Below are 23,218 nucleotides of genomic sequence, written 5' to 3' on the forward strand. Positions count from 1 at the left end.
TGAGGTTAGACACTGTAAAAAGAAAAGAGGTTTATTTGCCTCACTGTTTTGGAAGCTGGACAGCTCAAGTTCAGACAGCCCCAGTCCTTTCCCTGGTAAGGTCTCAGGGCCATAGCATTATGATAGCATCACATGTGGAGGCCAGTGTTTGGTGAGACTAGAAGGCAGGGTTCATGGTCAGGCTGGTTCGTTGGGTGACAGCTTACTCTCAAGGGAATGAACTGGGGTCCCATGAGAACTGCATTCATCTCTTCTTGGGATGATGTTGCCAGCATCTAATCACCTCCCTCTATGTCCTGCCTTTTAAAGGTCTTGCCCCTTTGCACTGCTACCCTGAGGACCAGGCTCCTAGCACACAGGCCTCTGGAGAACCCATTCAAGCTGTATCCGCTGACCTGCTGGCTGTGTAGTCACTCAGCTGTGGTTCATGCAAAGGGCTGAAGAATTCAATGCAGGCCCTGAGAGCCTCCGGGCTGCTGGGTGCCGGGCATCCAGGCCTGTGCTCCATGTTGTTTAGCTAACTTCTTCAGGCCCTAAGAGCATCCCAGCCAGATGTCAGGTCCCCACTTACATACGGGGAGCTGGTATATGGTGTAGGTTTGGAGCCGAGGCTAGCTCCATGCAAAGCCTGCCTCCTTTCTCCAGCTAGTACCCTGCCTCTCTCGTGTGCCTGGCTTCCTAGAGTCGGCTTCCTGTTACAAGCAAGCCTGAGGTCTGGACAAGTGTCCCTTAAGGAAGTCCATGGTTGTCACCACCATCTCAGACCCATTTCTGCCACCCACCTGGCCCACGGGAATTGCCGTGGCGATGCCTGCGTCTGGGCTATGACGTCATTGTCAGCCAGCACAGACATGGACGCAGAGGTTCTGGCTGCTTCTCGCTCAGTGTGGGACACTGTAACACTGAGGCCATTGTCCTGGGACTTCCAGGTAGAGAGAGTTCTAGTCCTGCCTCTGCCCATAGCATGCTGTGTGACCTCAAGCCATCCCTGTCCCCTCTCTGAGCTTCCGTCTGACTGCTACATGAGGAGGTCTGGCTCTCTCGCCCAGGATGGTTAGGAATTTTGGTTAGAGTGTCCCAGCAGAGCCGGACTTGCAGACTCTTCACCAGCAGAGGGCAGCACCTGTCTGGGAAAAGGCCCAATGTTTGTGTGTCCCTTGATACAGTACCTTCCAGCCTGGCTCACCGCCCTCTCTGTACTGTCTGGAGAGCCAGGCTTTCCAGATCAGCTCAGGAGACAAAGCTCTGAGAGGCCACCCAGCAGGAGGGAACGTAAGCAGCCAGTGGCACTCAGTGATAGGTGACTGCCGACCAAGTTCTGGTTTCCATGGGTTCCCTAGGCAAGCCGCCCAGGCCCCTGTCCCAGTGCATCCTCCTGACAGATACTGATGCAGATTTCCAGCTCCTCACATTTCACACCCCCCCCCCCAGCTTTATGGAACCTTGCAGGAGGCCCCTGGGGGTACAGGAGCGGGCACTCTCCTCCTGTATAGGGAGGGGGCTTAGGGGCTCTCAACAAACCTTATCTAGAAGCTGCCTGGTTCCAGAGCACTAGTCAGGCCCTTTCTGGACAGAAGGTTCTAGAAGGGCGATGATCCAATATGAAGCACAGGGAGCTGGGTGTGGCCTGTGTCACATTCTCACCTGGGGGCCAATGGGCTCAGAAGCCTGTCAGAGGTCAGGTAACCTCACCGATTAACCCAACTATACTGTCTCTGTCTCCACAGCTTGGGGGTCTGGTCCACAGTCCTGTTAACTCTCCCCTGCTGGGCTTCTCAGCTGTCAGCACTTCCCTTCCACAGGGCTACCTTTGGGTGAGTAGTGCCCTTTGCCCAGCTTGGGGTGGCAATGATGGTGGTGGTGGTGGTGGTGGCCTGTCCTTAGGATGGGGACAGAGAAGGTGACACCCAGGAAGGATTCTGAGAAAGTAGCAGCCCCATCAAAGGCTTCTAGGAACCTTGGGGCTTGGAGGTGGGTGGTAGAGCCTCATCCATTGTAACGGAACTCAGGGAGAGTTCGCAAGTAACCAGACCTCCAGGACATAGAAGAGTGGAAGCTGGGCTTAGGCCGGGATTTCAGAGGCTGGGGTCATAGGAGACCCGGGTCCCAGGAGGCCCGGGTCCCAGGAGGCCGGGGTCCCAGGAGGCCGGGGTTCCTGGCCTCACCCAGGGGCCAGGCATCCCCCAGCACTATTACTCATCTTAGTGGAGCTCCCATTCACTCCTCTGTTTCCGAGGTTCTCAGCAAAACCCTGACTTTCAGCTCTCTGCTCCTTGGCTGTGTGTGTCCTCTTGTCTGAGGTCTGGCTTCATAGTTCCTGGCCGTGCTCCAGCGCACACTCCTTCCCATCTCTGTGCATTTGTGCCTTGTCTTAACCTCAGACTGCAGTACAAATATTGATTGTTTTCCCTCACTGTTTCCCAGTTATCATCTAGCGCCTTGTGTATCTATTTATTTATGCGTGCATCCACTTACCCTGTCCATCTTTCATCTGTTCATTCATCCATCTTCCTACGCATTCATTCATCTATCCATCCTCCATCCATCTATCCACCCACCATCCATCCATCCTCCATCACTCATCTATCACTTATTCATCATCCATCCATCATCCATCCATCCATCCTCCATCCGTCCATCCATCCTCCATCCATCCATTCATCCATCATCCATCCATCCATCCATCCATCCATCCATCCATCCATCTATCCTTCCATCTATTTATCCATCCATCCATCCATCCATCATCCATCTATCCATCCATCCATCTATCCTTCCATCTATTTATCCATCCATCCATCCATCCATCCATCCATCCTCCATCCGTCCATCCATCATCCATCCATCCATCCATCCTTCCATCTATTTATCCATCCATCCATCCATCCTCCATCCATCCATCATCCATCCATCCATCCATCCATCCATCCATCTATCCTTCCATCTATTTATCCATCCATCCATCCATCTATCCATCCTCCATCCGTCCATCTATCATCCATCCATCCATCCATCCTTCCATCTATTTATCCATCCATCCATCCATCATCCATGATCCATATATCCATCCATCCTTCCACACACCCACTGACCCAACCACCACATGCATGCGTGCATAATGCACCTGTCCTTCCCCTGACAGGTATACCTTGCTTGGATGTGGACCATGAACTCAACACAAAAGTGAAACTGAGCAGGGCAGAGGGTTACTTTAAAGAGACCAGGGGCTCACTGGATACTGCTTGGGAGGCCTCTGCAGGGGGAGCTGGGAGCTGTGTGGGCTGCACCCACTTTACAGTAGCACTTGCTGCTTGGTTGCCTTTGGCCCTGAAACTAATTTGTTTCCTTGTGGCTGGGAGCAGTGCAGGGTGTGTGTGTGGACAGGAAAGAGAGAGTTCCTCTCCATCACTATCCCTGAGAGCTGTGTGTTGTGTGTGTGTGTCTGTGTATCTTTGTGTAGGTGTGCTGTGCGTGTATCCCTCAGAACTGTGTGTTGTGTTTGTGTGTGTATGTGTATTTGTGTGTCTATGTGTCTATGTGTATGTGTGTATGTTTCTATGTGTGTATGTATATGTGTCTGTGTACATGTGTATGTGTTTGTCTATGTATCTGTGTATGTATGGGTATCTGTTTGTGTGTGTATCTCTGTGTCTGTTTGTATCTGTGTGTGTATCTGTGTATATCTATGTGTGTGTGTGTATCTCTGTGTCTGTGTATGTGTGTGTGTCTCTGTGTGCATCTCTATGTGTGTGTGTTTGTATCTGTGTATATGTGTGTTTGTGTGTATCTATGTGTTTGTGTATATCTGTCTATGTGTCTGTGTGTATATTTCTATGTGTGTGTATGTGTATATGTTTGTATATGTGTGTCTGTCTGTCTGTATGTGTGTATATGTGTGTATGTATCTCCATGTCTGTGTATCTCCGTGTGTGTGTGTGTGTGTCTATCTGTCTATCTCCGTGTCTGTGTATGTGTCTGTATCTGTGTGTATCTCCGTGTCTCTGTGTGTGTGTATCTGTGTATCTGTGTGTGTGTGTGTTTGTGTGTGTGTGTCTGTGTATATGAGTCTGTGTGGCAGCCTGACAGCTTCTCCGGGCCTCTGCTTTTAGGTTGGCGGTGGTCAGGAGGGTGCTGGTGGCCAGGTGGAGATCTTCTCCCTGAACCGGCCTTCACCACGCACGGTCAAGTCCTTCCCAGTGGCAGCCCCTGTGCTCTGCATAGAGTATATTCCAGATCCGGAGGAGGAGGCTGAGGGTGCAGAGGAGAGCCGGGCAGCCACCGATCCCTCGGTCACAGTGCATCCCACTGTCTGCCTCGGACTGCAGGATGGCAGGTGAGGATGAGCAGAGACAGCTTGCCCTGCCAGGTAGATGGCTGCAGGAAGTCCAGCTCTGTGGGCCGCTAACCTAAGCAGCCTTCCCCAGCTCAGTGTCACCAGGAGGATGGGGACTGGAGACAGCCAATGTGTCAGGAGTGGCTTATGTCATTGCTGACGGCCCCCCAAACCTCTGACACCACTTCCAGGCTGTGTGTCCTTAGACACGCCATGTTGAGTCAGGTCCTTGTCTGAGGGGAAGCTCCCCCTGTCGAGGTGTTGAGTCTCAGGTTCCTGTAGGCAGTGAGGCTTAGTGGTCACCGCCAAGCCCGTCCCAGTGCAGGCTGTGTAGGTACAAGAAGGCCAGTCCCATCTAATCATGAGAAGACTGTCCAAGAGAATCTCCTTGCATCTCTGCTCTTCGCTGTGTCCTGTAGAATGAGATTGCGTGTCTTCTGAGTACCTACTGTGTGCCTCACACATGCTGAGGGAATCTCTCATAGTGACCTTGCAGCCTGGGGGCTATCCCTACCCCCTTCTCCCACACAAGGAGGAACTGAAGCCAGCATTCCGAGGAGAAGTAGTAGAAAGACACACTGACCTCCCTGCAGTCCAGGCTGGGGCTGTAGCCTGGTGCCCAGTCAGGGCCTGGACTTCGTGGGGGAGGGGGGTCTGGGGAATACCTTTAATTTTAGTTTTGAGTCAAGATAAATTTCAATACAAATGTAATACAAATTAACACCATTTCAGGGGAGCTAGAAGTGTGGCTCAGTGGGGAGAACACTTGCACAGCTGACATGAAGGCTGGGTTCCATCCCTGGAACCTCAAACTGGACATGGTGACCCGTTTCTGAGGTCCTAGCCCTTCCAGGACAAGTACAACGAGTTCCAATGTGTCCTGTGACAGAAGCCAGGGTTCCCGTAGGAGAAACGAGGCCAGGCAAGTGAAGCTCCACGCAGGTTGGTGCCCGTGAGTCACAGTGATACCATCTTTCCTTCCAGCATCCTGCTGTATGGCAGTGTGGACACGGGTACCCAGTGCCTGGCCACCTGCAAGAGCCCAGGCCCGCAGCCTGTACTCTGCCTTCGTCACAGCCCTTTCTACCTGCTTGCCGGCCTCCAGGACGGGACCCTCGCTGCCTATCCTCGGACCAGTGGTGAGAACTGGTGGGTGGGTGGGTATGGGGTTGCATCTGGACACCAGGTTGAACCTGGATCCTCTGCTAAGAGATTAAACAATGCACACCAAGGAGGCGGTGCTGGAATTGGCCAGCCTCTCAGTATGGAGGGGTTCTGAGACCTGATCTTCCCATATGGGAATCCCCGTAGGAACAGGATGCTTACCTCTCTGTCCATAAATGAACCTGGGGGTCAGTGCTCCACGGGCAGAGAGACTGGGGGTGGTCTTGAAAAGACCTGGCCTCTTGCTCAGGCTCCTCCCTGTGGCAGCCGTGTCCCTTCTTTGCACCTTGGGCTCTTCTTTTGTAAAATGGTGCCCCCTCTTTTGGTTCTGGCTAACTGAAGCAGCTCAGAGTGGGCCTGGCCCAGGCCGGAATGGGTGCTGAGGAGAGGCACCACCTTTGAGCTGTTTTTTAGCAGAGCCATTGCTGGCTAAGTCACTGAGTCTGAAGTGGGAGGGCAGCAGTGCTCTGCTGCAGTGGTGTGTGCACAGTGCTCCCAGAACAGGGTCAAGCATGTGATGTCCCCTCATCTCAAGCCTCAATGGTACCCTGGAGAGTCACCTCTGTTCCTGGCACCAGTGTACTGAGCCTGGGGGCAGGGGGCAGGAGGCGGGGTAGGGGGGTAGGGAAGAGAAGCACAGGTTGTTCATAGCCCTGTGAGTGCCATGCCTGGTCCCTGAGCCCCCGAAGCTCAGTCAATCCCAAGGGGCAAGCAAGGAGGCCCCAGGGCTCCACAGCACTGTCCCCTCCCCCCTCCCTCGCGCCAGCTCAGCTCAGATCTGAAGGCTGCGTTATCCTAGCAGCCTGTTGCAGGGCTATAAACGGATATTTGCAATGAGGTTTTTTTTTTCTCTTCCCCCTACTTGGCACTATGTTGGTATTTTTAATTAGCTTTTGATAAGGCATTTATAGTTTTTAATTAAAGGGGGAAGAAGGGAAAAGAATCCCTCTTACCATCAGACGGAGCAGAGCGTGTGTGTGAATGTAAATCCTGGCTCAGATGTGCTCAGGTTTAGACAGGAGGTTCTGAGGGACCACCCACCCTCGCGTGCACCCAGGACACCGTGATTCTGGCTTCATCCAGCCCTGATGACGCAGGGGAGTGCTTAGGTGGGTGGGGGTGGGGCTGCTGTAGCTAAGGACCACAGCAGTGGCTCAAACAGCGGGGAGTTCAGGATCAAGGCCCATGCTAGGCTCTCTGTAGCCTCTTGTGGGGACACCACTTGGGTCTTCACAGTCCTCAGGAGGATGTCTCCCTGGTCACGCACCTTTGGGTCTCTATCTCCCTTTTTACAAGGATGCCTGCCGCTCTGGGTTAGGGACCAGTCCAGGTCCACTAATTACATCTGTAGCAACTGCTGTCTCCAAGGAGGAGTACATTCTGAGGGATCAGTACAGGGTCAGGGCTGCAGCTGGGTGGATTTTGGGGGAGACACAGTACAGTCTTTGGTGGAGTTTTGGATTTAGCCATTGGTCTTCAGCCTGAGGATGGAGCCTGCTAGCTTGTCAGAGTACTCTGCGGGGTTTTCCACCTCATTTCCAGGGAGTCTGCCCTGCAAACATTTGCTCCCCCTGATATGCATAAACACCTATTGTATGCTGTGAATACACTGGCCAACAAGACAGACATATCTCCTGCCCTTGTGAGGTTTAAAGTCTACAGAAGAAGGTCAGAATAGCCATGTCACCAAGCAGGAAGGACTCCTGAGGTATGATTAGAGTCCCTGTTAGTGTCCGGTTACCTCATAGGTTGGGGTGAGTGGCTGGGGCCTATCCAAAAAGGTAGATCCTGAAGCTAAGAACTGAGAGAGTGAGGGCCAGGCAAGTGACAAGTCGAGGCAACAGCATTTAGAACAGAAGGCCAGAGGCAGGAGCATGGCTGGCATCATGCCCCGCCCCGCAGAGAGCTAGGTAAGGTTCCGGGGTGAATAGTTGCTCACAAGAGCCTTGAGTTTGTCTCAGCCCATTGGGAAGTAGAGGGAAGCATTATAGAGTTTAGGCACTGGCCCCCTTGGCAGGAGGCTGGGTACGCCTGGCATCACACCCTCTCTAGGATCCTGTTCTCCTCATGTCTGGTTTGGCTATGGCTGTCATGGCTTCTGAGAAGTCTTTCTTTCCCTGGGTCCCCAGCCACCCTGTGGTGCCTCTAAGAGGTGATTCCCAGCAGCTCTTAGAACCCACGGCACCGTGTGATCTAACAGAGGCCTCAGGGTCCCCTGGGCTCAGGAGCAGGGCTTTCTCTGGGCTGCCCCTAGGCCAGCCTCAAGTTCCCCTTCCAGAGTCCCCCTGGTGGCCTGGGGTGTCTGGGATGTGAATTGCTTCATCCTGGAGCTGGTGTTGGATGAGATGTTTATGCTGAAGTGACAATCTCCTCCCTTGTGGGTTGGGGGTGTAGACAGAGAAGGCTCCATACGCAGGTTTCCCCAGGTGTCTACAATGGATACCCCACCATGTCCCCAGTGTGGACCCCTCTTAGCCTCAATGACTTTCACTCTGTGTCCTGCTTCCCATCAGCAGCCAGAGCTGGACCCCTGTGGAAGCCCAATAGGCTGTGTCACCTGAGGCTGGGGGAGGAGGATGCTGGCACCCTGAAGGTGCCTTTGTTGAGACAGGCTTTCGTCTCTGCTGACCGGCTATGCAGCTTAGATAAATGGGCTGTCACCCAGGGGCGGGTGTGGGCCCGGGAGCGCAGGTTCTGGACCGCGTGTGGTTGCTTACAGCTTCCCGAGGGTTGGGAAGGAAGGGAGGGTGAGTGGAGGGGACAGCCCCTCAAGCCCTGCCCAGGCTCAGTGATTACCTTTGTCGTCTGTGAAGCTGGTATATGGGGGCTGGAAGGACCTCAGAGAACCATCTGTCAAGAAAACCCAAGTCCCAGCAAGGTCAGGGTGCCCCCTGTGGGCTCTGGCGGGGGCTCCTGGCCAGTGTCCACTCTGATAGAAATTTATATTTAATTCCTACCACAGTTCCTTGCTTTAGAGGGCTTCTGGGGACACCAGCTTGTGAAGCTGGGACTGTCAGTATAGGTATGACCCTCAGGACTTTAGCCGCAGTGACGAACTGTCCTTGGGTGGCATACACAAGGATCTCTTAGCCATTGCTTCTGCGCCGTTGGAGGGACCATGACTGCCAGCCTCCGAGATGCAACCCCAGCATCCTTTGCCCAAGTCTTTTCCACTCCACCACCTGAGTCACAGTGGCAGAGGCTCTGGCCGCTGGCCACAGACACGCCTCAACTCCTGTCACTAGGGGGCGCTCAAAAGCCTTGCATTTCCCTGAATCGGGTGTTCTGGTCCAGGGTCCCATTTCTACGGAGGCCCTGCTGCCTGCTGGTCACCTACACCAGTCCCAAAGGAGAACTGGTAGCAGGGCATGGATGTGGCCAGGCCAGACCTAGCTCTGGGTTTAAACACTGCTTCGCCCAGCCCGGCACTCCTTGGGGGAACTCGCTCAGGTTTACTACTCTGGGCCTCTGTTGTCACCTTTAATTAAATGGTGCCAGCTTTGGCTTCTGTAGACTGTCGGGAGCCAGCGAGCAGGGACGGCTGTGTAGCTGTGACTTGGGTAATTGAACTGACAGTATGTTAGTTATAAGTCAGGGCTAATGACAGTATCTGCCGTGCAGGCTTGTGGGAGTTAAAGAATTCGTTCATGGGCAGAGCGACAGGCACAGACTTGGAGGGGACTCAGTGTTGACCAGTGGCACTTTTTACTGGTGCCCCATTCTGTGTTGGGTCAGCATATACACCCCCTTGGCTCCTTACAGCATTCTGGGGCGGGGTGTGCATGGTCATCATACCCATTTTAGAGACGAGGAAACAGAGGCTCAAAGAGGTCAAGTCCCTGTGCAAATGGACATGGAAGTTCAGAGCCACAGACTGCTCTGGCCTGGCTAGCTTGCTCTGTATATGTTTATACTCTGAGCTGGAAAGAGTGGTATTGTGTATTGCGGAGAGGGCTCCCCAGTTTTTTTTTTTGTTTGTTTGTTTGTTTTTTTGTTTTTTTTTTGGTTTTTCAAGACAGGGTTTCTCTGTGTAGCCCTGGCTGTCTTGGAACTCACTCTGTAGACCAGGCTGGCCTCGAACTCAGAAATCCGCCTGCCTCTGCCTCCCAAGTGCCAGGATTAAAGACATTCGCCACCACGCCTGGCTCAGTTTTGTTTTTGTTTTTTTTTTAAGAATTATTTATTTTATGTATGTGAGTACACCGAGACTGTCTTCAGACACACCAGAAGAGGACATGAGATCCCATTACAGATGGTTATGTTTTCTGGGAATTGAACTCAGGACCTCTGGAAGAGCAGTCAGTGCTCTTAACCACTGAGCCATCTCTCCAGGCCCCCAGTTCTTAATTTATTAGCTAGGCTTGGATTATAGAAGCAACGTTCAGGGGAGCCTAGAGTTGGAGGGCATGCTGAACACATGTGGCCAGAGGACAAGGCGAGGAGTTTGGTGGCTTCCCCGTATAACCTGGTCTCCTACATCTCTGGGGACAGCCGTTCTCACACTTGCCACACAGCAGCGGGCCCAGGAGGGCATGCCTGTGGCGAGTGCTTTGTTTTCCTCTTGGGGACCTACAGGAGGATGAGGGGGTTCGGGGCACCCAGCAGCTAATTCTCTCTTTTCTCCTTGGCCCCAGTTACTGTGCCCACTGCTCTAAGGCAGCGTTTCTCAACTGTGGGTCACCACCCCTTTGGGGAGTCAAATGACCCTTTCACAGAGGGTCACATACCAGATGTCCTGCATATCTACAATATGACTCATAACAGTAACAAAATTACAGTTATGGAGTAGCAGGGAAAATGATTTTTGTGGCCAGGAAGGTCATTTCAGCACGAGGAACTTTATTAAAGGGGTGCAGCATCAGGAAGGTTGAGTCGTAGGGCGTCTTATCCCTGCCCTCCAGGCCTTTCACTGGGTCTCAGCTCCCCTTAAACCTCCTTCCTGCCCAGCAATCTGACAACCCAGAGCAGCCACTGGGGCATGGTACGACTTGGGATGTGTCTTGAGATGAAGGCACTGTCCAGCCGCTGTGTCTGCCAGGGAGTGGTTCTCAGTGAGCTGGGCGTGGTTGGGGGCGTGGTTGGGGTGGGGTGGGGGAGGGACTCTTTTCAGGCCAGGCTGATGCTTTGGTCTCTAGCATCAGCAGTGGGGGCTGCACACTCTCAGGGCCTTTCCCCTCTCCTCCAGCCCCCCTGTATCTGGTAGCATCTGTGGAGGGAAAAGGTCTCGGGTTTGAAGGAAATCGTCACGCTTTTCAGATGAGTTGTGGTCTTGGCAAAGTCCCTCCCCATCCGGATGGGGACAGTAAGACTCTGAGAAGCTTAGGCAGGTGTGCTCCTTAGAATCAAGGCCATGCTGGTCACAAGTCCCTGGACTCTACGATCCTTTGCCTCCTGGCAGGTACTAACGTGGACGTTGCCTCTCCCAGAAACCCCTGTGTCTCTGTCCTCCACTTCTAATTTTTTCCCTCAGTGCTTGGCATATCAGCTCATAGCGATTGGCCGTTGCTGTCTCTACCCAGTGCAGCGTCCCAGAGGGCAGAGCCTACACCTGCCCCTGCCTGTTCTCAGCACCAAGCGGGAAGAAGAGACATGCAGGGTGGTCCCGGAGCAATGGGGGGATAATGTCAGGCACCCCAGTAAAGTGAGGGTGAAAGACCATGGGGAAGGGTGTATGGAGCCAGCCACTGACCTGTGCCCTTCTTTCCCATAGGTGACATTCCCTGGGACCTGGAGAGCCCTCCCATGTGCATAACTGTGGGCCCAGGGCCGATTCGCACACTGCTGAGCCTGGAAGATGCTGCATGGGCCAGCTGCGGGCCGAGGGTCACTGTACTAGACGCTGCCACTCTGCAAACTCAGGTACCCATACCCAGGCCTCGTCTGTCACTGCTGGGTGGAGACACACCCATCTGTGACCTCTGCCCTTTAAACAGAGGTGTAGCTGGAGGCCCCTGGGTCCTGTTGCACCCAGTTGTAGGCAAAGCTGTGTTGTCTCTGTTGGGATGAGGGCCTGGCTTCATGGGCCGGCTAAGCTCATCGACCCTACCTTGCTACATCCTATGTTCTTTCCTTAGTGGCTGATATGAGCTTCAGTGGCTTCCCAAATGGTATTTTGGTGACATTTGCCATTGTTGATTCGTTTGGGTTATTGATTGATCAGATATGGCGCCAGAGCTAGAGGGGAGCCTGGAAAGGTCCCCAGACAGGAAGGCTCCTCTGGCATGCCCCCACGTGCGGGTTGTTTTCTTGTCTCTGTTAGGTTCTCTGCCTTGGGCACCTCTAATCTGATGATTGATAGCTCAGGCGCTAGGCAGAGCTTGGTGCTGTTCGCTTGTAGGTAGTCAGGGAAGGGGCCTGGAGGACTCAAACCTCACTGGAAAAGGGGGAAACTGAGGCGCGCACACACACACTAGAAGTCCTGGAAGATGTGACCTGCATTCTTCTTATTGTATGTTATGTCCCTACTTTTCCTGAAGGCTAGAGGTGAGTGAAGCCACATGAGTTTGTGGCTAGTCCTTGTTAGCCAATGAGCGCCTTCAGGCTGACCCCATGGGAATACTGGCTTCTAGTGCATGAAGGATGGCTACTCCCTGGGTCCTGTGACTCCCTGTGGGAGGCAGAACCAAGAAGTCTGTAGGTAACCTCGGTGAGGAGACTTGAGACAGCCTCAGGAGCCAGAGGCCTGGGAGAGCCAGTGTGGGGTCTGACACAAAGGCCTGAGAACCAGGGAGGCACTAGAGCAAAGGCCAGCTTCAAGCTGGCAGTCCCAGGATCCCAAAGCGCTGGGGTTTCTGCCTGGTTCCAGGGGTGACAAGACCTTCCATCTGTCTTAGTTACGGAGGCAGAGAGAAACCCTCCTCTCTCAGTTTTGTGTGCCGAGGTGATCACTGGACCGCGGGAGGGAAGCCTTCTGTGTGACTCTGCTGCTTACAGCTCAGATCTCCCCTCCTACCAGACACAGCCAAAGTCACGTGTGACCAAACACCTGGGCACTGGGTGGCTCAGTCAGGTGACTGTCTGAGGTAACACTGAGTGAGCGGTGCTGAAGGAGCCACAGTGTAGGCCCGCACTGGTGGGGGGATGTAGCAGACATGAAGGAGTTGGATGACTGACCATGTGACAGCTCCTTAGCAGGGGAGGCTTTGTCTTGTGAGCCACATGGCAAGTTGTGAGACGCTTGTCCGTGTACGTGTGTGTGTGTGTGTGTGTGTGTGTTAGTGCGTGTGTGTGCAATCTTGGGGGTCACTCCTTAGGTTGTATGCACCTTTATTTTCGAGACATTTTTCGAGACAGAGTCTCTCAGATCCTGGAATTCATCAACTAGGCGAGACTGGCTGGTGCTGGTTGTGATCCTCAGGGATCTTCTTGTCTCCATCCCACCTTGACCCCCGTACTGGGATATAAGCATGTGACTCCCCTTCTAAAGTACGAGTTCTGGGACTTGAATTCATGTCTATGTACCACACCATCTCCCAAGCCCCATGCTGTCCTTTGTAAAGAGGCTGCTGGGGGCTCCTGGCTGTCACCTTGGGGTCTGTCCCATTCAAGAGCTAATTGGACATGACACTGAGGACCTGTGACCTCCCTGGTGCTGCTGGGCAGTGCCACAGTGACCAGGTGGTGTGGCCAGTGAGAACAGAGCCCCGCTTTCCTGAGCTACTGAGGGGTAGAGTGGGGAGAGAAGCAGGTGGCTGTGACCACAGACCTCTTCCTGGCCCCCTGATGTGCCCTGGGGCACCCTTATTATGCCCCTTCCAAGGCCTTGGTTTTTTTTTTTTTGTTGTTGTTGTTTGTTGTTTGTTTTTTGTTTTTTGTTTTTTAGAGACAGGGTTTCTCTGTGTAGCCTTGGCTGTCCTGGAACTCACTCTGTAGACCAGGCTGGCCTTGAATTCAGAAATCTGCCTGCCTCTGCCTCCCAAGTGCTGGGATTAAAGGTGTGCTCCACCACGCCCTGCACTCACCTCTTCTGTCTCATAAAAGGACGGTGAACAAGCTTAGCTGGCACGCCAGGGTCCTGTGGTCCCCAAGAGCCGTTCCTGCAGAAGGCTTTTTCAGGGACAGAGTTTGGGGAGCTGAGGATGGCGGCTGCTGTGGAGTTGGGGACCGGACTTGTAAATGGGGAAGTTAGGCTCCTCTCACAGGTTCCCTGACTGTCCTGTAGACTTGATCAATGGAGGCTTAGAGGGGAGAGTGGGCAGGATTGTCACTAGCTGTAGCTCCACCTCTGGCCCAGCCACTGTTGCTCCATCCCTGTCAGTAGCCACCCCCACCCCCCTTAGAGGAAGAATAGTTTGTGAGGAGAGCTGAGATAGGACCTTGGCTTTGTTTTAGCTGTGCGTCGTGACCTTGGGTAGGTCTCTGAACCTCTCTGTGCACGGTTCTTCTTATTTGCCCAGTTCCCTGACTTTTGGCTGTACGAAGCCTAGTGGGTCAAACTGCTTGCATGGGTGCAGATGTCGGTGGTGTGGGCCCTGTCAGCCTCCATAGGCAGTACACGCCTGTGGGCCCCTCTCACTTCGTGGGAAGAAACTCCATCCCCTCCTGACCCAGGAGTGTAGGCTGGGCACAGGGGAGGTTTGTAGAGCTGGCATGGGCTGCTCTCCCTGAGTTCTGTCCCTCACCAGCCAGTGTTGTCTGCCTCTGGCCAACTGTCCCAGGGCTCCAGGGACCTCCTGGCTCCCAAGAGGCTGTCATGATTTGAGATTAGTGCTGGACCAGCTGCTCTTAAGGCAGGGTCAGCATGCTGACCTTTCACCTGCTCTGGACCCCTGGCCAGGAGGTCTCCGCCGCAGGGGCTGGAGAGCCAGAGGGAGAGCATTCCTGGGCAGCCGGGAGGCTTCTCTGCAGATGGGTGGCATCTCGCTTGCCCCTGCGTACCGCATGCACAGCAGTGGCTCAGTTACAAGGTCGCACCATGTATATTTAATAGTGCCTGGATGGAGGGGAGCCGTCCACCCCAGCATTGTATGCTGGAGCCAGCTCCATCTGGCTGCTGCTAATGACCGCAGACTCAGCCCTGGGCTAGCTGGCGCCAGGCTTGCCCATGGGTCCCTGGTGGGACTAGCCAGTCCTGTGGAGCCTCCAGAGCGTGCACACAGTGCAGGCTTCCAGGAGAGCCTTCTGTGTCACCTGCCTCATGCAAGCTCCCCCAGGCTTCAGGAGGGCTGCGGGGAGTGGGCAGCCAGCTAGGTGGGTATCACAGCTGGGAGTGGGTGTCACAGCTGGGAGACCTGGCTGTGTGATTCTTGGTTCTCCATGGCTGGGGCATGAGGTGAAGACACCAGGGTTCATCTCGCTGTCTCCATCCCCAGGAAGTGACAATGGACTTTGTTGGACCCAGCCTGGACTTATGTATTTTACATATATAAACTCATTTCCTCTTTAAGCCACCCTCTGAGAAGAGTGCTGTTCTCACTTCAAAGATGTGAGAACAGGCACAGAGAGGTTAAGTAACTCACCCGAGGTTACACAGCTGGAGAGAGGCAGAGTCAGGGTCTGAGCACAGGCCTCATGGGTCTTAATTCCCAGGCTGCCTGTCTCAACCAAAAGGAGGTTCTATCTCCTTCGGGAGGCACCCACGTATCACCCTGGGGGGGACCAGATTCTGTGCCTGTATCTTCCAGGTCAAGGATTGCACCTTGGTCACCCTGTGTCTGGTTCGTTGGTTGTGACAGCAGATGCCCATTAGCGGACAGGTCCTAGTGAGCAGGTGTTGGGTGCAGAGTATGTCACCCATCTCCGTGTCCTCAGTGTAAGGCACTCAGGGGACCAAGATGACTGAGACCTGGCCTCTGCCCTTCAGGAGTTCAGACTCTGCTGTGGAGAGACACCAGGGCTATGGTGTTACCTGACATGGTGAGGTAGTGACGTACCTGGAACACAGGGAGGCAGGAGCAGTGTCAGCCCTAGCTAGAGGGGACACAGGAGCTGGAAGGTTGGGATGAGGGCTGGGCTAGGTTGGGGAGGTCATGTGTGACATGTCACAGAAGAGAGTAACGAGGTTTTATTCACTAAGAAAAAAGCAGCAGAGTTAGGCCAGATCGGGATGGCTGGAGGCGCACCAGGTGGCAGGGCAGAGGGGGCCAATGTGGGAAAGAGGCCTCTGAATGCGGGTCGTTTCCATCGCCCACTTGGCTGGGTTCCTGCCTCCGCCCTGACCTTGCTCGGTTCAGGCCCCGTGGAGCTGGGCCACTGCTGCCTCTGGCTTTTACGCCTACCAGCGATTGCTTGTTCGGCTCCTTGATCCCAGCAGAGGCAGAAGCGAGGCCTGTTAAATAATAATGTGGCTCGCCAGGGCCTGTGTCAACACGGCGTTCTCTGTGTTCATTATCTGCATCGTCACCTTCAAAGTCTAATCCAGTCAGTCTGGAGTTCACTCCGGAGCTGTCGCTGGAGGGAGAGCCCGCTGTGGGGTGATTGTTGCATCTTAATTAAAAAAAAAAAAAAGCCCGACTGGGGACAGCAGGCCTGAGGCATGCTGGGTGTGCTCTCCTGGGATGAGGTGGGGTATCAGGCAAGCCTGCATGGCCTGGGGTCTCTGCCTCCTGCTCATGGGACAGGGAGGGCGGTGGAGTCAGGGCAGGGCTACGGATATCCTTGAGTTGTTAGATCTGTATACTGCTGCTGAGAGATGAACCAGCTTGGTGTGTATCGGATGGGTATCAGTCGGGAGCAAGCCCTCTTCTCCTGTTGTATTTTAAAAGGTTTTCAATTATGTGTATGCACGTGTGTCTTTTGTACGGGTGTGTAACATGGGTGTGGGTGCCTGTGGAGGCCAGAAGACCCCCTGGAGCTGGACTTAAGGCTGTGGTGAGATGTTTGATATGAGTGCTGGGAATTGAACTTGGGTCCTCTGGAAGAGCAGCGGGTCCCCATCCTACTCTTCCTTCTCTTCTCCTCCTCTTTCCCTCCTCTTCTTCCTTATCTTCCTTTCCTTCCTCTCCCTCCTCTTTCCTTCTTTCTCTTCCTCTTCTTCCTTTCCCTCCCCCTCCATTGCCTCCTCTTCCTTCTCTTCCCCCACTCTTCTTTTTAAATTTTATTATTACCAGGCCAGGGGCATGCGCCACAGTGTGTGTGTGTGGAGGTCAGAGAATACTTCCATGTACTCAGTTCTCTACTCACTCTGTGAGTCTCAGAGTTTAAAATCAGGTCATCGGGCATGTATAGTGAGTACTTTCTCTGAGCTATCTTGCTGGCCCTATGCTTTTCTTTTTTTTTTTTTTTTTTTTCCAAAGTTTACCTGCCCACCCAGCCACTTACCCTCTGTTGGCCTTGGAACAGGACAGCTCCTCCCCACAGCCCGGCTCCTGCTCCTCCCTACAGTCTGGCTCCTTCCACAACCCGACCCCTCTCTACAGTTTGGCTCTTCCCACAACCCGGCTCCTCCCATAGCCTGACTCCTCCTCACAGCCCGACTCCTCCCTACGGTCTGGCTCCTCCCATTGCCTGCCTTTGCCCTCTGCTCTCTCACAGGCACAGCAGGCTCAGAGGCTCATGGCTTCATGGAGGGGCTCCTGAGGGCAGGTGCAGCTTGCAGGCCAGTGTGATGCGGCTGTGGTCACTTTCTCTGCACAAGAGGTGACAATGTGGGCTAGGGGAGGTTTAGATGCCAAGGGCCAACCCAGGCATCCTAGGAGGAAGTGTGAGACCAAGGAGGTGAGGACACACCAAGAGAGGGTGGAAGTGGAATGAGGGGCTGGTCTCCTGGTGAGCAAAGATAGACCCCGCCCATAGGGTGGCGGTGGCATTGTACCCTCGATCCAGGTTTGCATGCCCATGGGACATAGGAACTGACAGATGTACTACTCAAGGGCCTGGGGCCCCCTAGACCTGCCTCAGCACCAGCCTTAGGGGTTCCTACCTCAGCTCCGATGCCCAGAGCTCAGTCAGTGGCTTGGGTATAGTTTTTATCTTGCTGGGAATGGAGCTGGGGTCCCCACACATGCCTAGCAAGTGCCAGTACCACTGAGCTATACCCCCATCCCTTGGATGCCTGGCCCTGGGGTCTTCCTCCTGTTGTCTCCTTAGTCCCCAGTGCCTAGGTGTATGATAGAGGGTCAGAGCAGCAGGGGGCGAGCACACCAGTTTACTCAGGACTTAAGTTCCCAGCTGGAGAGCACGTGGGCCCTTCTGGAAGCCACGTGTGCCCTGGTAGTCTACAGTCCACCCTGCTCATGTACTGACCCCACCCCTGGACCATTGAGCCTGACAGAGAAGAGATCTCTCTGGGCTCCTGGACACCCCACAGCCCCTCAGATCCTCTCTGTACACCCCATGCCCCCAGGTCTCTCCCCCAACCCTTAATTTTCATGTTATCGCCCAAACTTCGTTTGCATGCATTAACGGTTGTAAATCCGTCACAGCTCTCGACATGGCATGAATAATACATCGCTGGGCTGTATTAGTTTCCCGTCTCCCATCTTATTTATGACACAAAACGGGTGGGAATTCAAAAAAAAAAAAAACCCGAAATCGAGGCATGCGGCTTCTCCCAGTAATGCTATGCAAATTGGCACGGAGAGCAAAATGAATTCCCAGGTTCTTGTAGCACCTAGGGACCACTCAGTGGAGTGCCCCGTGTTTGGGTCCCTGGAGCACGTGGGGTCTTGGAGTCCTATGGTTCCGTGGAGTCAGCTCAGTCTGGTTTTATCTTAATATATATTTTTAAATCAGCGTTTCACTGTTCTTATGTCTTATCAACAAGGAGCTGGCGCGCAAGCCGTGAGAGGTCGATTCGCTAAAGATAGCAGGGACTTCCCAGGAGTTCAAAACGAGCGTTTCTTAGTAGCGGCAAGGATTAGGTTAGACTGGCAGAAGAACTGCTTGTGTGGGAGGTGTTTTGTTTTGTTTTGTTTTTGTATGGGAAGGTGTCTTTGGGCGATTCTGCTGTTCCCTTCCCAGGATACATGGCAGAGCCAAAAAGTCAGCCATGAGGGATGGCCAGTTGATGGCCAGTTCAGCTGACTGTGCCCAGGCCTGGTGCTTGTTAGGGCAAGGGGCCGTCTTCTGGCCTCTGGGCAGGAGCTTCCGGGGGACAGAGTCTTCTCACCCGGAAGAGCTCAACTCTCTCGGCCCAGTATTTGCCCTCCCATGGGAAGGTTTGGTCCAATAGAAAGATTTTCAGAGTTCTGCAACATGTTTAGAGCCACTGGCTCTGGGACTTATCAGAAAAGATGGCTCAGGCAGGGATGGGAACTGGAGGTGAAAGGTCATGGCTGGGAGGTGGAAGACAGAGGAGAGGGGACAGATGGCAGTGAGGAAGGGTCAGATACCACACAGGTAGTTGACCAAGCCCTGAACCCACCTTCCCATCACTGCCGGGGTCCTGTCTTCCCTCCCTGGGCCTCCCCCACCTCCGCCAATCTCCAAGGTTTCTGAGCCTATGGCAAAGGGAGAGAGGAGGCAGGGACCCAAAGGGCAGCTGCCCAGCCATCTAGGACCTGGCAGGAACACAAAGCCACAAGCACTGTACACTGGGTGGCTAGCCTAGCTAGTGGCATGGGACCACATGGCTTCAGGCCCTGGGTATCCCACAGCCTCCCCCCCCCCCTCCCCTCTCTCGGGATGGCCTGGAGGGCTGAGTCTCATGTGTAGTGCTTTAGGCCTGCACCTGCTGCTCGGTCCCTTGGCATCAGGTCTGGCTGAGGCTCTAGTTGTCTGTAAGCCTGGCAGCTGGGGTGGGGGATGCTCCATGGGGACTTCTGTAAGAGGTGTCCCACTGGTCTCTAGACCTTGTTGGCATGTGCTTGGATTTTAGATTTGGTGACTCAGAGCCGAGCTGGCTGGCTCCACTGTCTTTGCTGATTAGTGCCTCAGTTTCCCTCCTGCAAGGACAGGGACGGTTGTAGAACCCACTGGGACTCAAGCTGCACCTTGCATATTCAGCTCCCAGAGCTGACTGAGGGAGAAAGTGGAGAGGGGTCCTCTGCAGTCTGGAGATTCACTCGGAGAGCTGGGGCTTTCCAGCACAGAGTGCAGTATGGCTCTCCTCCAGAGCCCTGGCCTGTCCTCTCCACACCTTGTGTCTCACTGTCCTTCGTGGGATGGCAGGTCGCTGTGAGGAGGGACGCTGTCCAGCTTCCTCTTGAGTCCTCAGATGGGTGGCAGGGGTCTGGGCACACATGCATAGAGCCCACCCACATGCCAGCCGTCAATTTCCGCAGTAGATGGACTCCTCATACAGGGTGTCTACTGTGTACCTTGCTGGACCTGGGCTGGCCACAGGTCTGGTCTCAGCAGCTGTGGTGGGAGACTTCTCCCTGGGTCTGTCTTCACCTCTCTTTTCTTGGATCTGCCATGGCTCCTTGGCTACAGGGATGTCATGGTTGAGCAGCAGCTCAGGATAACCTGGAGCCATGGGAGGATCAGAGTCAGACAGAGGGAGGAGGCGGAGTGAGGAGCAAGGGGCCACAGACGAGGAAACGAGCAGAGGGGGAGGAGGCACAGATGTGCCTATCCTTACATCCCAGGGTGGGCACTGGGCCCAGCAGAGGCATTGTCACTTAGTAACCTGCCTGTCTTAGTCAGGGTTTCTATTCCTGCACAAACACCATGACCAAGAAGCAAGTTGGGGAGGAAAGGGTTTATTCGGCTTACACTTCCATACTGCTGTTCATCACCAAAGGAAGTCAGGACTGGAACTCAAGCAGGTCAGAAAGCAGGAGCCGATGCAGAGGCCATGGAGGGATGTTCTTTACTGGCTTGCCCCCCCTGGCTTGCTCAGCGTACTCTCTTATAGAACCCAAGACTACCAGTCCAGGAATGGTCCCACCCACAAGGGGCCTTTCCCCCTTGATCACTAATTGAGGAAATGCCTTACAGTTGGATCTCATGGAGGCATTTCCTCAACTGAAGCTCCTTTCTCTGTGATAACTCAGCTGTGTCAAGTTGACACAAAAATAGCCAGTACACTGCCCCTTCCATGAGTGGGCAAAACCTTGGTCCCCATCACTGAGTTACAGTGATGGTGCCTGAGGCTGGTCAGAGCCCTATGCTGGCCGAGTCCAACCTTCAGACCTTGGCTTTCGCAGGGTGAGCCAACTGGGCTGAGCCCAGCCCTGGTGTATGGAGCAGCAAGGGGCAAGCTGCCCTCCTTGTGATCTCTGCACTGCTAGACTGAGGCAGACCCCAGCTCTTAGCCTAGTATTGGTACTTGCTTGTACAGGGCAGGGCTGGGATAGGGCTCGAGGGCTAGACCCATCAGACCAGTGCATGGTGGCCCCGGGTGGACGCTGCCCGAGCCTTCTCCTCAGGTATCTATGCTAGGGGAATGCTAGCCTGGTTTTTTGTAATGGCAGAAAACCAGAGGACATTAAATAGGACTTGGGAGGGGACAGCAGCATCCTTGCCTGGAGATGCCTTTCACAGTTTGCATCTCCACAGGAGCCACATGCACCAGTGGGTGTTCTTCATCTGAGTTACGGTTGTAAGAGAAACACTGGTACAGCCATGACACATGGCACACATCTTTGCAAGTGGCGCCTTCTGAATGTCTTAGTCTAGGCTGTCACTCAGGACTGAGGTCACCGTAAGCATCTGCACCCAGCTTGACAACTTAGCAACAAGCAAGACTTGGTGTGGAATTTTACTTACTTATTTTTTCTGCACTGGGAGTTGAACCCAGGACCTCACACACGGCAAGCAAGAACTCTGCCACTGAGCCACACAGCCCTAGCCCTGGTATAGGATTTGCTTTTTCAAAAATATTTTTAATCTAAAAAAATTATGTTTTTTAATCTAAAAAAATTATGTGTATGACTATTTTTGCATCCCTTGGAGCTAAAGTTACATACAACTATGGCCTGTCCAACATGGGAGCCAGGAATGAGCCTGGATCTTCTATAAGAACAGTATACACCCTCAGCCACGGAGCTATCTCTCCAGCCCAGAGTTTTATTGAATTTTATTTATCTTATTAAAATATATTTTCATTCTTTTAAAAAATATTTATTTATTTTATGTATATGAGTGCTCTATCTGCATGTACACCTGTGTGCCAGAAGAGGGCGTCAGATCACATTACAGATGGTTGTGAGCCACCATGTGGTTGCTGGAAATTGAACTTAGGACCTCTGGAAGAGCAGTCTGCTCTTAACCGCTCTATATTTTTATTCTTTGAGAATTTAATATGTCTATACAATGTATTTTGATCATATTTATTCCCGACTCTCCCCCTAACTCCCCCCAGGTCCACTCCTCTGACAACCTCATGCCCAAATTTTTTTGAATTATTATTTTATTTTAAAGTAACTCACCAAGTCCAGTGATGTGGGGGCCGTCACTGGAACATGATGACCCACAAGGGGTCATACCCTTAAAGAATAGGGTGGGAATCTTAAACATTGTGTGGGGGGGCAGCAGTCAGACAGACTCTTGAGATACTAGAAAAGATGGGGCCATTTTTTTCTTTCTAGAAAGATATTTCCACAATGCTAAATTTTGACATTTCCTTCCAAACTGAACAGTGGCTGGTGGGGCCATTTGATTGCCTGTCCCCGCGGTACCCCGAGCTGGGGGGTGTCTGCCATTCAGTAGAGCAGCATGGTGCCCCTCCCACTCTGCTAAGCATGAGGCGGCTACATCTCAAGCCTTCATGACGTTTTGTTTGTTTGTTTGTTTGTTCTGTTTTTGTTTTTTTCTTGCCGAGTCCTTGATTTCAACCAGGTGAGGAAAGGCAGAAACATCACACCAGCCTGAATATGGGATCTGTGTCTCATCTGACTGACCAGCCACCCTGGCTTTCCCATGATGAAAGGTTCCACAGTGAATTGGCTATTCTGGTTTGGGGCGTGGCTTCCCAGGTTAGGGGTGTGGTCTCCCAGGTTAGGGGTGTGGCTTTCCACCCGTTCTCAGCCATCCATTTTTGCAAATGCTACTTTAGTGTTTCCTTCTGTTGCGCTGGCCGTGAAGGGCTGATAAGAACGGAGCAGATTAAGAGAGGTGAGGCACTTTTATGATAGCTTCTACAAGATGCCCTCTCTGCACACTGGGCCCAGCAGTCTGGAGCCGAAATTCTCAGTCTGTCCCCTGGCCAGCGGAGCGAGGACACCCTATTGTTCCTTGAACGATGGTTTGCCTGGAACACTGGCTTTGCCTTAAACAATAGTGAAAGATGGTGCCCACCCTGTGGCTGTCCTCAAGGATTGGAGGAGGCAGTGTTGTTGAGGCGTGGGCCAGTGTTTCATGGGCAATCCATCCCTGGGCCCATGACCAGGCTTCTCAGGACCAACTGGTTCATGGTGACTTAAAGAGGCAAGAACCTCTTTAGCCCCGACCTTGATTGAATGTTAGGGCTGAGCTCTGAGCCTCTGAGAGAGGGCAGAAGAGATGGAATTCACTTGTGCCCCACTCAACCCATCTGGGTCCCTTTTCTGGACTTGTTTGCTGTCTTTTCTGTGTCAGTGGGGTACTTGTGTCCAGTGCCCTGCCTGATTCCGGAGAGGCCTGGTGTGCCCTGTTGGTAAAAAGAAATAAACACTAAGCTACTGCCTACCCTTCCTGGGTAGCTCCCCCACCCAGCCAACCTCCCGGCCCCTCACGTCATCTCTGGCTCTAATGCCTTCGAGTGCTGAGCACATCACCCTGGGAATTTATGGCAACGGCGCAGAAGCGTCACCTGGAGGCACATAAATATTACAAGACTGACTGTGTCAGCACTCCTTTCGGAAGATCGCTCACCTGGAACCGGCAGCGTGGGTGGTCCTGGCTGGGTGTCCAGAGGCT

General features: G+C 53.4%; 1 protein-coding gene across 8 annotated transcripts in view; it reads left to right on the forward strand.

Moving 5' to 3' along the window:
• The window catches only part of Arhgef10l (Rho guanine nucleotide exchange factor 10 like), a 134,176-nt gene that overhangs the window by 99,282 nt on the left and 11,676 nt on the right, over positions 1 to 23,218 (forward strand). For all 8 annotated transcript variants that reach the window (XM_029475994.2, XM_021159512.3, XM_085838757.1 and 5 more), the window contains 4 exons: positions 1,728 to 1,814; positions 4,110 to 4,333; positions 5,318 to 5,472; positions 11,208 to 11,356. In XM_029475994.2, the coding sequence (XP_029331854.1) occupies positions 1,728 to 1,814; positions 4,110 to 4,333; positions 5,318 to 5,472; positions 11,208 to 11,356 (615 nt within the window). The remainder of the gene's footprint in view (positions 1 to 1,727; positions 1,815 to 4,109; positions 4,334 to 5,317; positions 5,473 to 11,207; positions 11,357 to 23,218) is intronic.

Source organism: Mus caroli, unplaced genomic scaffold (genome assembly GCF_978045245.1).
Source record: "Mus caroli unplaced genomic scaffold, Mus_caroli_1 scaffold_6, whole genome shotgun sequence".
In the NCBI taxonomy this organism is placed as follows: Eukaryota; Metazoa; Chordata; class Mammalia; order Rodentia; family Muridae; genus Mus; species Mus caroli.